General features: G+C 35.6%; 1 protein-coding gene and 1 pseudogene across 1 annotated transcript; one reads left to right on the plus strand and one right to left on the minus strand.

Annotated features, from left to right (window-relative positions):
• Positions 1-664: 664 nt before the first annotated feature.
• Positions 665-1347, minus strand: LOC109677671 (hsc70-interacting protein-like; annotated as a pseudogene).
• A 3860-nt stretch (positions 1348-5207) lies between these two features.
• On the plus strand, positions 5208-14059 carry LOC109677679 (prolactin-like). The gene is made up of 5 exons (XM_020153535.2): positions 5208-5271; positions 9702-9877; positions 11316-11423; positions 12135-12314; positions 13868-14059. The coding sequence occupies exons 1-5, from the start codon at positions 5208-5210 to the stop codon at positions 14057-14059; spliced, it is 720 nt and encodes a 239-aa protein (XP_020009124.2).
• Positions 14060-17911: the final 3852 nt, after the last annotated feature.

Below are 17911 nucleotides of genomic sequence, written 5' to 3' on the forward strand. Positions count from 1 at the left end.
TAATAAACATTTATTCACTCACACTAGAGCAATAAATTTTTGGTACATATCTTCCTTGCCTGATAATCCAAAAACAAATCTCAAAATAATTAGTAAAGAAAATGGAGGAATCAACACCCTTTTAATTGTTTTAAATATTTTCAAGGTTTAAAAAGTAAAGGTTGTAATTCTTTGTGGGAAAACATTATGTTAATGAATAATGAAAGCAAAACACTGTGAAATGCTTAGCTGTATTCCCTGCACAGGGGTAGGGATTATCTTCAAAGCACCTCACCGTTCCTAAGAAGAAGGTCAGAGATAAGCTACTGTGACATCCATTAAGCAACCTAGGTTGATTTTCCTTCAGCAAGGACTTTGTCACATGGGCTTTATGCTTGACCTCCAAATTTGGCTGAAATTTACTGATAAGATTCACAGGTTACTCTGCTATTTTTACATATTTGTGAGTTCTGGCGCACACCCTGGAAGGCTACAATATCTTGGATCCAGCATGCTGCAAGAATGTGTGGATGACCAAGAATTTCATTGTACCCAGGCATTCTTGACATCCTAGACATGTCCCTAACATTCTAGGCATTCCTCAGAAAAGCCTCCTGGAAAGTGCCATACTGAGATTTGATTGTCCTCAAACTTCATCCTCACTCAGGGCACTCTAATACTCTTCTCAAGCTTTCTTGATCCTTTCTGTGCTTTCTTTAAAGAAAGAACAATTTTCTGGCCCTTCTTGGACTGCTTTCAGCAGTGCACTAGCATTATCATCATAATCCAGTTACAAACAAGGGGAAGATCATGGGCTCCTTTTCCCCATTGTCCAGAATCTGTGTGTTTTCCATTGCCACTTGTGAGGCTCAGCTGAATCAGGATTTATTTCAATGGCTCTGTCACAGTCTCAATTGGCAGCATTCGGATTCCATAATTTGTTGAAGAAGCAGGCTCTCTTGGCATACAGTATGGCCATCCAATGATTTACCTTGATGACATCTATGAACAAGTAAATGTCTTTCTTTAATTCACCACCATTTAATACTTCCATGCCAGTCTCTTTCTTTTCATTTGCTTAACCCATCATCTCTTCAGTTATCTCTAGATTTGCATCTCCCACTTCTTTGGGCCGTCAGCATCTGGGTCAATTACACCTTCATTGTCCATTTCTACATCACTTTCCTCATCATGATTCATCGTCTTTTTGTTTTCCTCTGTCCTGTTCTGTTTTATATTCCTTGATATTTTCCCCATGCTCTGTACCCACTCCCTCAGGAAGCACATCTCCTCAGTGTGCAATATGCTCAGATTCTGCTTACACATTTTCATTAAGGCCTGAAACTTGCTCACTTTGCTAGGATCCATGGTGGACAGATGGTGGACAATGGCTGGGTTGGCCTTGGCAGGATTCCAGGCTTGGCCGATGCATCAGCTTGACCATGTTGAAGGTGCTGTATGTAATGTTGAAGATTTGATACATAAGATTTTGACACATAAATGAAGATTTGAAGCATCCAATGTGGTATTATAAGATAATTGGTTACAACAGACTAGATGTAAACATACCAATGTGAAAGAATTTTCTGCATATAACTGAATGAAGGAAAAGCAAGACAAGGAACATATTCAGTTTTCTAATACCTTCAAGGTAAATTTAAAATGTATACAAACATAACAGTGATATGCATATTACACTAACACATACAAATACATAGAATTATATTAGAATGGTTTTTTATGAGTCATTAAATGGTCTTTTATGGGGAAAATAGAGGGAGTGAGAAAGGAAAAGAACATATATAGATGAATTAGAGAGAAGAGAAGGGCAGTAGGGAGAGAGAGCGGGAAGGATAGAAACAGGGAGGGAGGATGGAAGAGAAGAAAAAAGGAGAATATTTGACATGACAAATAAAGGTGTCAAGTCAGAATACCAGCATCTACCCACATCAACAAAACCAAATAAAAAGCAATGCTGTCCTTTAAAATTTTTGACATGTACCACTGTCTAGTGATCTGGGCCACAATTCAGCAAAAATAGTGTGAAAACAAAAGTCAACTTACCAGCTGTTTATGTAACCCATTAGCAAAAAAACATTTTAAACAACTAAATTTTAAGTAATCCTATAAGTCATATCTAATATTCTTGGATTTTTTTCTTTTAGACTAACAAAGCCCAAAATATTTAATATGGTATTTTAAGAAACAGTTTGCTGTCGCTTGATGCAGATTATTGAAAGATAAAATAATTATTAGCTATTCTTTGCTTTGCAAGACTTGTAATGAAAGCTATGAGAAATGATTTAGGAACAGTTTTTGCAGAGGCCACAGAAGGAATCTGTCACTGAATGGAAAACCCCAAAGTAGAATATGGAGAAATGTGCTACTGGTGAACTAAAAAATATTAGATTAAGGTAGATAAAAAAAAGATTCCTCAGAGGACAGCTTAAGGAATAAACATAATAGCACTACAGCACAAAGATTTAGCAGATTGTGTTGTCCAAAATGGACATAACAGATCTTCCATGACACAGATTTTCTTACAATACGATGTTACAGCATTCCAATGACAAGTAGGGTCTATTCTCCTCCTTGAATCTAAGCATGCCAGTGACCATGAAGACAATGATGCCATTCACTTCCACGGCTAGGTCATAAAAGGTGGTAGAGTTTACATATTATTTTCTTGAGTTAGTTTCCCTTAGAACCCAGGCACTCCGTGCTGAGTAAACCAAGAACTCATATATAGGCCTTGAGTAAGATTTCTGATGAACATCACCAAATGAGGTTCCAGCTGTCAGCTGGCATCAACTATCAGATATCTAAGTGAGAAGGCTTTCAGGATTCCTTCAGTCCTAACCACTATTCAACTACAATACACATGGAAGACTCCAAGCAAGAGCTCTGAGAGATAATGACAAACTGATTATTGTGATTTAAAGCAACTAAATTTGTAGGTAATTTATTGCTGTTTTATTTTGGTTTGTGTAACAATCACTAATTAGTATAACTAATTAGTATAACTATTCATAGTCTGTTTTACTGGAGAGTAAAAGAATATGCAAACATTATTTAATATATTAGCAAATCAGCCCTGTGCTGAGAAGACACTGCTGCAAATGGCTACTTGGCCTACCTGATTTCATGATACCTTGGCAGAAGGAGATATCGCAGGAAGTTGCTGGCTACAGCTGATTTGTGGAGCTTCCTGAACAGAAAGAAATGTGGAGGAATTGGAATTTAACAGACCATGACAAATATTTATTAAAGCTGGTTGTTATTGTCTGAATATGAAATGTCCTCCAAAAGTCTCACTTGTTAAAGGCTTGGTCCCTGGCACATGTGGATATTGGGGAAGTGCTTGGAACATGAGGTCTCTTCCTTCTTCAAAGGTTTAATGATTTGATTAATTCACAATTTGACTGAATTAATGGAAAAAGTTGGAAAATTTGAGGGCAGGGCCTGGCTGGAGGAAGTTGGTCACTGGGAAATGCTCTTCAGTGCTAGTCCTTGTTGGACTCCTTTCCTTGGATTTTCATTGCTTCCCCACTGCCATGGGTGACCAGTTGTGCTTTATCATGCCCTCTCCACCATGATGTTCTGCCTCACTCAGGACTACAACAATGGAGCCAGTTGACTACCCACAGTCTGAAATATTCTTCCTTCCTTACATTGTCTTTCTAGGTATTTTTTCCCAGAGATGAAACACTGAATAAAGCAACTATTTTTCCTAATCCAGTAGATACAGCCCCAATGAGCCAAAAATGGAACTAATAATATAACACAAATCTCTTTACCTTGTGCAAATTCCATTTGTCAGTTCTTATTCATACCTCCTGAGCAACTGGTGGCCTACTGAAAAGGAGTTACCTATGCCTGTAACTTCAAGAGTCTTACCTATGTTTTTCTAAAATAGTTTCAAAGTTTCAGGCCTTAAAGTTAGATATTTTGGATTGATTTTATACAAAGTGACAGACTAGAGTTCTAGGATCAGTCTTCTAAATGTGAATATCCAGTTTTCCCAGCACCGTGTGTTCAAGTGGGAGTCTTTTCTCCAACTGTGTTTTTTGGCACCTTTGCCAACAATCAGATGGCTATAGCTGTGCAGGCTTCTTTCTAGGTGTTTTACTCTATTCCATTGGACTATTTGTCTTTTTCTTTGTCAGTATCATGCTGTTTTTGTTACTATGGCTCTATAGTATAATTTAAGTCAGCATTGTTTAGGATTGCATTGGTTATTTGGGGTCTTTTGAGATTCTGTATGAATTTTACAATTGGTTTTTCTATTTCTAAAAAAATGACCTTGGAATTTTTCTGGGAATTGCATTGAGATTGAGCTTGGTTCTGGTAGTACAGACATTTTCAAAATGATAATTCTGCCTGTTCATGAGCATAGGAACTCTTTCTGTCTTCTAGTGTCTTTTTCAATTTTTCTTCAAGGTTTCATAGTTTTCATTTAGAGGCCTTTCACATATTCATTAAGTTTATTTCTAGATATTAACTTTTTGAAGCTTTTGTAAATGGTATTACTTTCCTGATTTCTTTCTCAGCCTGTTCATGGTTACTCTAGGGGTCTAATAAAATATAAGAAATTATGTGAATTTTCATGTATTGGCTAAGACTTGATTTATGTCCTAAGATATGATGTATATCAGAGAAAGTTCCATGGGCTGCTGAGAAAAATGTGTTTCCTAGTCTGTGTCTTTCAGAGAACAGATACGATGAACATGCAGAATTATTATTAAAAGATACAATTCTTAGAAGTATCTTTTGCAGTGCAGGTGTAGTGATCATGAATCACTTTAGTTTCTGTTTATTTTGGAAGGACCTTATTTCTCCTTTGATTATAAGGGATATTTTTCCAGGTACAGTAACCTAGGTTTGCAGTTATCTTTTTTCAGGGCTTAGAATATATTAATCCATGTCCTCTTTGCATTTAAAGTTCTGTTGAGAAATCTGCTGTGCCTCTGATAGGTTTGCCTTTCAAGGTGTTTTCATACTTGTGTCTTGCACTTTTCAATACAATTTCCTCATTCTGGATGTCTAATGAACTAGCTTTAATATGAAATAAGAAGGATGTTTTCTGGTAAAGGGAGTCTGAAAGGCCTATGCCCCACCTAGCAACAAACAAAGATAGCCTGAATACAGGCACTAGAGGCTGAATACCATGCTGGTTGTTTGTTTTCATGTGACCCTGAGGTGACTGGACTTGGACTTTATAAGGGAACATGTGGCCTGCCACCAGTATATCCTTCACTGCAGTGGATCCCACTTGCTTCTCTGCAGGACCAGGTAAGACTCTCTCCCTCTACTTGACCATCTTTCAATGCCATCTCTCACCAACACACTTTGATAGGGTTCCCTCTACTCCTGAGCCATGACTATTGCTTGTTCTCTAGCCACCAGAGAATCTCAGTCTCAATCCATAGCCTTAACCAACCCTTTCTCAAGAAGTCACCTTACTGTGACAGTCTGAGATGAGGGAAGTGCCAAAATGTCTACCTTCACAAAGGCTAGCCTTCTACACCAGAGCAGTCATTGTTTCCCAAATCCCTTCATTGGATTTAAGGAGGTGTGGGCTTATCTTGCAGCTAGAATTTCCAGTTTGTTGTCAGGTCCCTCTGACTGACCTTGTGATTGGGTCTTCAGCTTGCCCTCTGCCTCCCATGGAGCCAAGGATCCGCTTGAAACTGTTTGCTGTTTTTCTCTGTTGCCTAGATTTCTCTGTGCTTTTCTGATGTCTGCCACATCTCTTTAGTGATCCCAATGATTTTCTTCTCTTTCTGTCTTCAGAACATAGTGCTTCTTGTGTAACCTGACTCTCTCAATCACAGAGTAAAAATGGTAGGTGCTTCTGATCCACCATCTTACACCTCCCTCCACCACTGTCAGTCATTACAGTATATTTTCTTGCACATAAGTTTCTGCAGGGAAAAGGTAATGTAGGACTACATTAACTTCTCTACTATACAGCTTTGCTGTCCTAATAATTCAGACTTTCCTTGTCTAAGGAGAAAAATGGATACCCACCATAAGTCTATAGTATCCCAACCCCACATTTAGAATGATAGAGCTTATAGATCATCATATTTGATGCTTAAGATTCAAAATCTACCTTTGCTTAAGCTAAGACAATGAGAAAAAGTAGTTTCTCAGATACATTATTCTTTGTTAAGATTTCTAAGTCTCCATATCAGCACTTAGATAATTGTTAAAGCACATATGACACTAACATTTACAGATAGAAAAAGCAAATGCCATGGGAAGAGATTACTTTTTAAATTTTCTCATCTGTCAATCTTCCCTCAAAGATACTGAAATTGAAAGTAAAGGTCTTACCTGATGTAGATACATGGACTTAATAATTAGAGAAAGTTATCAATGATTCATTGTTATTCATCATAATCATTTCATTTAGGAATTGTCTAAGAGGTAAGAGAACTTCTTGAGCCAATGGATAATGATTGTTTTTGTCATCTTGTCCCAGGGTGCTCTAAGGTCAAGGAAAGTAGGTGGGTCATACATTAGTTAGTAACAGCTTATCATCTGATAGGAAAGAATAGAAATAATTGACTGGAATTGGAGTTTATTACATCCTGTATTGGGATCTTTATAAATATATATGTGTACAATGTATACATTTGCCCTGAAAACCTACTATTGTTCCTTGAAAATAAATTCTCTAGGGTCAGGGTTGATATCTTGCTTACCTTAGATGTGGGTAAACATCAATAAGTATAAATATTTCATTCCTGAACTTTCTTCACATCCATCCAAATTCCTCTTTAAACAATACCCTCCTGCATCTAACTTGACTAAATACAAATTATTTTTTCTATCCTCTTTATTTTTAGTGCCTCTGAACCTCTGTTTCTTAAACTGTGAATTGAGATAATGATACAACTTCATATATATATGAGATAAACTTTCAACTTTATGTATATATAAATATACATATATATATAAATACACACACACACATTTAAAAACACTATACATAATATACATATATATTGAAAACAAAGGATTTATTGGGAATAAAAATAAGAGAGAATACATTTTATAAAACAAAGTATGATATAGATATATCATTGAAAATGGACTAAATAGAATTTGTAAAAGCAAGAAAAAACAAGAGTTCAATCAGAGCATAATCAGAATTTATTTTGTATCTTCTGATATAACGACATACATTTTTAAAACTCAATTGATTTAACAATCTTGAATGAGAAATTAAACAACTCACAATACATAAGACCATTTTAAGTTAAATATAATGCTACATTTTCTGAAATTGCAGAGAACTAAAGGTAAATTTTAAAGTAATGGGGTTCTATAGTTTTATACATCTTCACCCCAGCTAGTCTAAAGATCTCACATTCATCAGTTTTCTCATTTCTTTTTGTTCTAATTAATCAAAATCCTTCATTTCAGGCCAGTGTGTCTTCCCAAATATGAATAAGAAATAAAATAGCATTTGGTGTTTGAGATTTTGGGAGTCATTTTATGACAGAAATGGGTTACTAGAAAGGGAGAATGTCTGATTAAATATATTCATAAACACGTCAGGTTTATAAGCCAACATCTTCACAGGAGAAAGTTGTACATCTCCCAGGTCTTCTTGGGTGAAGTGTGTTCCTGAATGACCACCACCATGGAGCAAGCAGTCATCATGGAAAGGTATGTGCAACTGCTCAATGGCTTTGTGAACAATCTGGTGCTTGAGGTAAAATAATGTGAAATTTTAGGTAATAACAAAAAGTTTAAGGCACACAGGGTTATAAGAACCATCTAAGGGCACAATGGAATAGGTCAGTCATTCTTGAAGGGGATCCTCCTTCTCTTAGAGACATTTTGCATTGTCTACATTGAGGTAAGGCAGGAAAGGGTAAGATTATACTGGTGTCCAATGGGTAGAAACCAAGGGGTTTGCCATATATCCTCCAACGCATTCTCCAAGGTAGCTCCCAGAGCATGAAATAACCCAACTCAAAAGACCAATGATTCTGAGATCAAGAACTATACTAGAATAAGACCTCAAGGGTTTATACATCCACATTGTCATACATCAGAAGAAAAAAATTCACACTTTCTGGCTCCCAGATCTCTTACCTGAGTTACACCATTTGAATCAACCTGATGAAACAATTCTGAGTCATAATTCAGACAATGTTAACAAATATGCATCTGATACTGCTTTGTCAATTTGGTTCAAGCCAAATGACATTTCACCAGGAAAAACAAGCAAGGGCTAACTAATAGTCTGCACTTTCTTGGTAATATTTTCTTTTTTCTTTTTTTTCCTTTTCTTTTTCTTTCTACTTTTGGTAGTACTATGGCTTGAATTCAGGGCCTCATACTTGCAAGGCAGGCGCTCTACCACTTGGACCACTGCACCAGGCTTTGATGACATTTTCAAGAAAAAAAGTTACTACTAACAACAAAATTTGTTTTATGAAATGAATAATAAAAATATTTATCTATTTTAACTCATCGTAGACTATGGTCTTTAACATTGCATTGTTTTATCTTAGACATTTCCAATTCCATCTGTCAAAGATTTTGTGGAACTGAGAAATACATGTTTATATCAGAAGTTCTTAGAATCATGTCACTATGTTAAAGAGTGATATTAATTTGGCACGTATGTGATGTTTCTTTCCTTTCAGAGTGTAAATTATTGATATGCTAATGATAGATATGTGTCCATCTGCTGAGACAGCAAAGGGATGATAAAACCACCACTGATCCTTGTTAAGATTTTTAATGTGGGTGTTTGATAGAGCAGGAAAATGGGATAAAATCAAGTTACCTAAGGCCTCTGTATAATAAAGGCAGAGTGTTGTTCTTTAAAAGTAGTGGTAACAACCTCTACAAACACTGATCTCAGGAATAATGATGTGGTCCCTGATACACATGCAAAGTGAGGGCCCACAGGTGTGTATGATGTGACAAGGTGAAGACAAAGACCATGGTGTTGGTGTTCTGCCTGCCAACCTGCTAATAAAGGGAGGGGAATCATTTAACCTCTGAGCATTCTATTTCATCAATATGATTTAGTGATTACTAAGAAGGCACAGTCTATTCACAGGAGCATTGTAAAGCCCAAATTTCAAAAGAAAAAATCTCAACGGTTTGGCAAAGTTTCAGACAAATGTGTGGGATTATAATGGTGAGTTAGCCACCAAGCCTCCAGCATTATTTTTATGATAGGATTCTTTTCATAATCCATATTAGCAATCAAGCATTCATGAGTTTATTCTTGTCAGCCATGAAGATGAAACACACAGATGAACTACACTGCCTTTTTCACATCAGTGCCAGAAATGCAAATATTGGACATTGACTTAAAAAATTGTAAACTCTGACAACCAAAAATCTGCAGAAACACCCAACACATTAGATTATCTTGAGAATGACTTAAACACCCTGCTTCAGAATTAATTTAAGCTCCAAATGTTTACAAAGTATACAATTCCTTCTGGAAGCAATACAAAAATGCAGGAAGTCACCCACTTCTCAAACTACAAATCTGTACAAATACAATTATATATCTAAATTGACACAGTGGAAGGTGTTGCTTCTTCTCCCACCCCAGCTATACTAGCAATTCCTGTAGAAAAGGACAGTGCTGAGGGAGAAAGTTTCCCACAGCAGAATTACATCTGATAACCTCGGCAGAATAGATCATCTCAAAGTGGGTTGTGTTTTTGTTTACACAGGATCACTCCTGCTGCTGCTGGTGTTAAACCTCCTTCTCTGCAAGAATGTGGCTGCCAGCCCTGCCTGTGCAGGTGGGGCTGCGAACTGCCGCTTGAGCCTCCAAGACCTGTTCACCCGTGCAGTCGCCCTGTCTGACAACATCTATAAAGTTGCTGAAGACACATTCAGGGACTTTGTAAGTATCCCACTCATTGCTTCTTCCCAAAAGAAGCCTTCATGCCAATGACATGACTGTATGAAATTTAATAAAGTAAATCTCATGAACCAAATTGTAAACAATATACCTTTAAGTAAAAGAAGGCATCAGATAATAAAAGGTGGAAAAAAGGGAAAAGCACCAATATTCAAAAAAGCTCAAAGATTCTCGAAGAATGTAATGATTTTTATAGATTTTCTTTAATTTATCTATTCAATAAAAATCCAAAACCTTGGCATAAAGCCATTTTTAGGTTAGAAGAAGAGTCAGATTTTTGTTCTTAGAAGTCAGTCTCCCTGGGCATTCTGTATTCGGCATTCTGTAGATATTCAATAAACGACAATTGCATTGGATTGAACTGGGTGGATAGAATAGAATTAGGCTGAACTGAAGCCATGTCAGAAGGGGGAAATGCCAAACCAAAAAGAAAAAAAAAGGCTTTTCAGAATCCCCAAATGCTAGGAATCATTGTTTTAAGATTTCCAGTGCATGTGATAATTACAACACAAAGGCTGGTTTACAATTGGAAACAGAGTTTTTCTTCCTGATGAAGGTACTTTGAAAGTTGTATTTTAGGTCTTCTAAGTCAGGCAAGGAGCCCACCATACATTAGGACTTCAGTATATCATTGGGCCTCCAGAGAATACGACTCAATATTTGCAATAAATATATATTCATAAAATTATTTTCATTCACTAGTTTTTCATTTATTCCTGGTTTTTGTCTGACTATCCTTTATCTTTCACATCTTCCTAGTAATCATTTCAAATTTTCAAAACATTTGCAAATATTACTTTTAAACCATGAATTTTACTATTTTTTCCAGTTTTTAATCTGTTCACATCTTTATATTTCCTGAAAGTTATGCTCTGTTACTTTCGACCTATTGTGTCACAACCAGTAATTTTGAATTTTGAATTCTTGATAAACTTGGTGAGGTACAGCTATGTGTATTCAGAGGTAATTGAAAGAAAAATTGTAATTTTATAATGTCTACTTAAATGAAGCATATCTGTTGGACACACAAGAAATAAGAGACTAAATGGATAAACAGATACTTATGTACTTTGGCATTTGGTATTTAAAACACTTGACAGTTTGTAGTTTAGCAGCATTTAGTGTTTGCTTTTCAAATAGCAACCCATAAGAATGGTGAAAGGAAGGTTATAACAATACAGGAATAGTAAAGAAGAGAAGAAGTTCAAAGTTTGAAAAGTTAGAAGAAAACAATGACATTACAAACTAATTGCAAAAAAAGTAGGGAAAAGGACTTGTTTGTTAATTCCTTAGGCTCAATATTATGCAGTGCATTTTTTGAGAAAATTACACATCTACCAACTGTATGAATATTCTGTTAATGGATTAGCTTATTCAATTTCTAAGCTATAACAAATTGAATTTTCTCTATCATTTCTAGCAAAAAACATATGCCACTGGCCAGGAGTTCATTTCCAGGGCCATCAACAGCTGCCACACTTCTTCCATTCCTACTCCAGCAGACAAGGACCAAGCCCTAAATACCAAGGTAAGTCTTAAGCCCAGGTTTTCCACCAAAACAGCTGAGGCAGCATTCTAGGGTTGCTGTACCATAAATTATTAGAGTCACTAAAATAAGTATAGTAAACACATGTGCAGAGGAAAAGAACACAATCTAAGAAAGTTTACATTATATAGCTGATAAATTGTCTAGATTTTCAAGACTCTTCAGGTTCTACATCTACTTCTACCACTTACTTCCTCATTCTTCCCTGACTCTTCTGTCTCACGCTGCATCTTAACAGAAATACACCATACCAAGTAGGTCCTACTAAATATTATGCTTCTTGTAGCAGCAACTATAGTCTCTGTTCTGATATCAACAAAATCTACATATCAACCCAGCTCCAGTTTTTTATTGTTCTAACCTCTCCTTTCTGAAATAATGCCCAAACAGTCCAAACATAGTTTAAAGTAAACATCATACACATGATATGTGTATATGTATATATATATGTATATGTGTGTGTGTATATATACATACCACCACAAATAGTCATTTCTTTAAATAAACCAGTTTTGTAACTTTAACAATACCTTACAGTTTCCTTTTCTAAAAATTGTATTATCTACAGAAAATTTTTACATACACATTGGAATAACAAAGAGATATTTTAGTTCAATTTAGCACAAAAGTTACATGTTACCAACCCCGCTGTTTTTCACTTCCTTTAATGTGATGTTCAATATGCTTGATCAGTCTGGAACACTTCTGAGTACAGTCCGAGGCTTATTGCGCTCCTGGGAAGACCCTCTGCAGCACCTGACCACCACAGTGAGGGATATGAAAGAATTCCCAGCGGATTTGATTAGAAGAGTCCAAGAGATTGAGTATAAAACCCATCAACTTCGAGAGGGCATGGAGAAGATAATCAAACAGGTGAGCAATCTTTGATATTTCTTTGATTTTCTCATCAATGAAAGAGGCAACCTCTGTGATGGGAAATGGGGTTTAAATTCCTCACTTTGCTAGAACAAATTTAGGTATCCCATGGTGTATCTACACTAGGCCAGGCCTTTTGACCCAAAGTGTGAGATCCTGATGTACATCAACCTTACTAATAGCTTTCCTTATTTGACAGGTGTATCCCTTCCTACACTGTCCACAAATCCAGCAAACTTTCCCTTTCCCTGGGAATGGGATAAAATATTTTTCAGAGAAAAAAAAATTCAGAGAATAGAATCTGCAAGATAAATGCTCTCTTCAAAGTATCTCAAGACACATGCATTGAACTACTGGTAGATTCTTTCTTCATTCTACTCACACCAGAGTATTAGAGTGGGAAGAGAGGAGAAAATCAAAATCACACTGGACTGTAGCTCCCTCCCTGCCCCATCACCAAGGAAAGATTGAAAAGAAGAGGCCAGAGCTTCAATGTTGTCTCACAATACTAGATGTAACAAAAGGAAGGGTGTGTTTTTTCTGGAATTCTCCTAATTTCATAATATCTAGAAAAATATTTCATCATAAACCTTATTTTGCTTGGGGATCCAAATGTAAATTCTTATCATTATAAATAAGCATTCCAAATAATTCATCATATTTAGATTAAATTAGTATTTTCAGTATTATCTCCATTCAGATAGGATAATTTCAACTTTAGTGAGATTCCAGATTTCTGAAATTTTCAGAAATAATGTGCCATCTAAAGAAAAACATATGTCTATAGAAGTAATAGCAGAAGCAATTTTACACTTCTTTTTGTGTACTAAGTACATGGTATCATGTGTCATTTTTGTCATTTTCATGGGAGAAGACTACAAATCTAAGCAAAAACACAACAAATACAAAGAGCACATTAACCCAGCAACCTATGAAATAAACGCCTTGATTTTCAATTTATTTTCTTTATTAGTTTAACCTACTTTCTGATGTAGTTAAGGTGCTCCATAATGCTTTATTTTTCTGTTCCTTTTTTCCTCCCACTTCTTTATTTAATTATGTTAATGTCATTATACCTCCCACAATAAATATTCCCAACAATTTTCTCAAAATATTTTTCATTGAATATAAAAAGCTTAAAGCCAGAAAATAGTCATAAATTCTGATAGGTAATCTGATATATAAAAAAATGTGCTTACTCTGTAAGAGAAAGGTCTGCAAATAAAAATCTACAATTATCTCAGACTGGTACCTAGTTGGCTCTCTAACTCAGAAGTCCTTAAAGTACAAAGATAGTTCCTTTCTGCTTTTTCACCTGACTACTCCTGTATGAACACAATTAATCTGTGATCTCTCTGATGCCAGAAAACTTATACATATGTCCTACTCTTAATTTTATTACATGCTGATCTAGATACACAAAAATCTATGACTTTGGCTTATGTTTTCCATTCCTATATCATCCACAAATCATAATTCAGTAATTAGAAGGAACAGTATAAACAAATGTAACAGTGTGAATAATATGTTACTATCTTTTTGGTGACTAGGTTGAAACTGGAGTTGTAAACAATGACATCTTTGCTGCCTGGTCTAGACTTTCATCACTGCAGAAAGGTGACAAAAACTCTCGCCTTGTTGGATTTTATAACCTGTTCCACTGCCTACGCAGGGATACAAATAAGGTTGACAATTTTCTCAAGATCCTGAAGTGCAAACTTGTCCATGAAGGCAGCTGCTAATTGTATATCAATTCCCTCTATGTCTGAGATGGTTCTCATGGAAATATCTCTGGACAAGCTTCTTTTAGTTTTATAGCTTTTTAATGTGTGCTTGGGTGTAATGGGTGTCTACATAAAAAAATAAAAACTGACTCTTTACAAGTGTCAAAATCTAGAAAGCCAATTTGTCAAAGTTTCTTTTCTCCATTTAATGTAAAATCAAAAGCAAACATATCACTACCATTGAGAAGTTCCTTTCAAAATTTGTGGCAAATAAGAGAAGCTAAGATTGCAAATAAGACAATTAATAATTAACTTTAGAACCACAGTAAGTTAACATGGGTCATTATTGGAACCCAAAAGTTTCATTACCATTCATAACAATCCCATCAAGAGCACTGAATCCTCAGGATGCTTTATGAAAGTCACCATGTTCTGTGAGCTAACTTTCACAGTGATGAGATAGACATTGCTAGTGCTCTGCAATGGCACAGTCTAAAAATAGTTAAGATGCAAACATACAAAATGGCTCTAGCGTTCTCCAGTAGCTCTTTCCAACCATGCTTTACTGAGTTCCCATCCCATTGGAATCTTTCTGGACACATTCCATGCGTTCTAGTCTCTCTGATTTTCACAAGACCTTTTCACTCAAGTTTCTGCCCCCATTTCATATGCCAAATATTTAAGATTTTCCTCTCTTCCTTTTGTGGCTCAAAGAATATCGGGTAAAGCAGATGTCAGTAACTGAAAGTATTTCGTACTCTTCTTTCTACTGGATCTCTATTCCTTTCTGTGTCAGAATAACATAAATAATTAGGAGAAATAAAATAATTTCTGAGAGCACTGTTTTATGAGGTACTGTGATTGATTTCACATTTTTGACAGGCACTGGACTTGAATTTCTTTTGAGTGACAGATGTGTCTCTGCTGTGGGGCACACTAGTGTGGTTTCAGCAGAAATGGCCTGGTTTGATTTTCCTATCTACCTTGCAGCGCTGTGCTCTGTAGAATCCTTTGCAGCCTCTACTGGAGGTGCATTACTCTAAATGCACCTTACTAAAAAAATTGTCCCAAGTTCAGCAATCAACCAACTTACAGGAAATTCATGCATCATAACCACTCTAAGCAATAGAGTCACAATAAACCCAAATCACTTCTGAGCTCTCTCTTGGATCTCCACAAATCTCTTCTCCTATTCACATTAACATAGAGAAAATCAGAAAATAGAGTTATTTAGCAGACAATAATCTGAGGAATGAGACACCATTCTTCCCTTCTTTTGAATCCCATGAGTAATTATCTCTATCAACAATTATCTTAGAGAAGCATTCTTACAGGTATTCTCTACTAGGCCACTAAAGGGTAACTCCCACATCCATTCCCAAAAATATCTAATGTTCAGTGTTCAATCTAGGTGGAATTGATTCAATGAGGGTGGCTTAGCTTGTTCACCACACTTTAAACAAGCTAGGATGAGTGCTGATGTAAAGGCCCAGTCTCCATAGAAGTTGTTGGAATTCCCAGGGGGATTTGAAGGAGGGCCATGGTTTCCACTGCAATTTCTAGACAGTACACAATGGAAAACATCCCATTCTACATCCTGGTACATATTAAATAAAAAGATAAAAGAGTGGAATAAAGCCAAAGCTAGAGAGAGGCATAGGGGAGGAGAGAAAGATATGATGAAAGAAAAGGAATAAAAAGATAGAATTGAATGATAAGATGCAGTTAGCATACTGAAATTGGTGAAAAACTATATCTACATTAATTATTAGATCTGAAAGCAAATAGCATCTACTGTTTTCTTTTCACTTCCCTCTTCTGTCTTTCCTGAAATTTTTGTATGTTTTAGGAATATTCTTGCCTTCATCAATTGAGGTGCTACAGTCTCAGCACAGGCAGAACTTGGGACTTCTGCAGGTCACCATTCAAAGAAATTTCTATCTCTTTTTCATAAATAAGAACATACTCTACTAGGACATTTAGGATACAGCACACTTGGTTGTTTGATAAAAATATTACTGACAAACACATACCCAATCTGACTGAAAGGAGGAAGATAAACATCTAAATAAATTAGAGATAAAAAGTGGAGTACCACAGCAACTATCAAAAAATCCAGAGGATCATGAAGGAATAGTATAAAAAAACTGTATTCAAATAAACAGCAAACTTCAGATTTCCAGATGCATTTTACCTACCAAAATTGAACCAAGAGGATATAAACCAACTAAATAGATCTATAATATGTTATGAGGTTAAGCAATAACGAAGAATCTCCTAAAGGAAAGCCCAGGACCCAAAGGATTCACTGACAAATTTGACCAGACCTTTAAAGAAGAATTACTACCAGCAATCCCAAAGTTTACCATGAAACAGAAAGGGTAGGAACAGAGACAAACTCATTCTGTGAAGCCAGTATTACATTCATCCAAACCTTAACAAGGATACAGCAAAGACAATTATAGATCAGTCTTTCCATGAAAATAGATGCAAAAATTCTCAACAAGATACATACAAACCAAATTCAACAACACATCAAAAAGATCATATACCATGATCACATTGGATTCACCCCAGGGAGGCGAGGATGGCTCAATATATGCAAATCAATAAATGTAAAAGTGCACACAAATAGAACTAATGACAAAAATCATATGATCATTACAAATGATGCAGAAAAAGCCTTTGGGAAACATTTAATATGCTTTTATGATAACATCTCTATAGAAACTAGGAATAGAAGGAACATACTACAACATAATAAAGGCTATACATGATAAAGCTATAACCGACATCATAGTAAATGAGGACAAACTGAAACCATTTCCTTTCACGTCAGGATCAATTCAAGGGTGTCTACTCTCCCCATGCTTATTCAATATAATGCTGGAATTGCTAGCCAGAACAATAAGATAAGAGGAAGATACAAAAGGAATTTAAATAGAGACAGATGAGATCAAGTATCCCTATTTGCAAATGACATGATCGTATACCGGAAAGACCTTAAAAATTCCATTATAAAACTATTAGATCTCATAAACACATGCAGCAAAGTGTTAGAATACAAAATCAACACTTAAAAACACTAGCTTTTCTATACACCAAAAATGAAATAAATGAGAATGAAATCAGGAAAACAATTCCATTCATAATACCCACAAAAATATCTAGGAATAAATTTAATGAAGGAAGTTAAAGATGTCCACAACAAAAAAACTACAAGTTTCAGAAAGCAAAAAAGATATTGGAAGATGGAAAGATCTACTCTGCTCATGAATTGGCAGAATTAATATTCTGAAAATAGCTACACCCTCAAAATCAATCTGTATGCTCAATTCAATCCTCATTAAAATTCCCATGACATTCATATATATATAAAGAATGAAATTCTTCATAATGAGAATAAAATAATGTAATTTGCAGTTAAATGGATGGAACTGGAGATCATCATATTAACCTAAGTAAGCCAGGTTCAGAAAGACAAAGGTCACTACTTTCCTCATGTGTGGAATCTAAACCTAAAAAATAAATGTGTATACAAATAAATATATGATCATACATATTATACACACATATACATATTTATAGCATGTTTGTAATATGAGAGTCTTTGAGGAGATTGTGGGAGGTGGGAAAGGAAAAGAAAATGATAGTGAATAGCACTGAAACAAATTGCATGTATAACAAATTTCCTAAAAACTGCTGAATAATGGGGTGTAGGAGGGATAGGGAAAGATAGAGCAATAGAAGGATTAATCTGAGTAAAGTACAATACATTCATGGGTGAAATATCATGGTGAACCCGTTTTGGACAAAGAATTTACACCTAAAAAATGAAGGACAGGCATGTAAAACAGGTCTTGCTCAGAG

Source organism: Castor canadensis, chromosome 8, assembly GCF_047511655.1.
Source record: "Castor canadensis chromosome 8, mCasCan1.hap1v2, whole genome shotgun sequence".
In the NCBI taxonomy this organism is placed as follows: Eukaryota; Metazoa; Chordata; class Mammalia; order Rodentia; family Castoridae; genus Castor; species Castor canadensis.

Excerpts from the sequence above, each read along its gene's own strand:
- LOC109677679 (XM_020153535.2), top strand. The coding sequence starts at position 5,208 with ATGTGGCCTGCCACCAGTATATCCTTCACTGCAGTGGATCCCACTTGC. Across the intron at positions 5,272-9,701 it reads TTGCTTCTCTGCAGGACCAG|GATCACTCCTGCTGCTGCTG; the intron begins GTAAGACTCTCT and ends TTGTTTACACAG. Across the intron at positions 9,878-11,315 it reads AAGACACATTCAGGGACTTT|CAAAAAACATATGCCACTGG; the intron begins GTAAGTATCCCA and ends TATCATTTCTAG.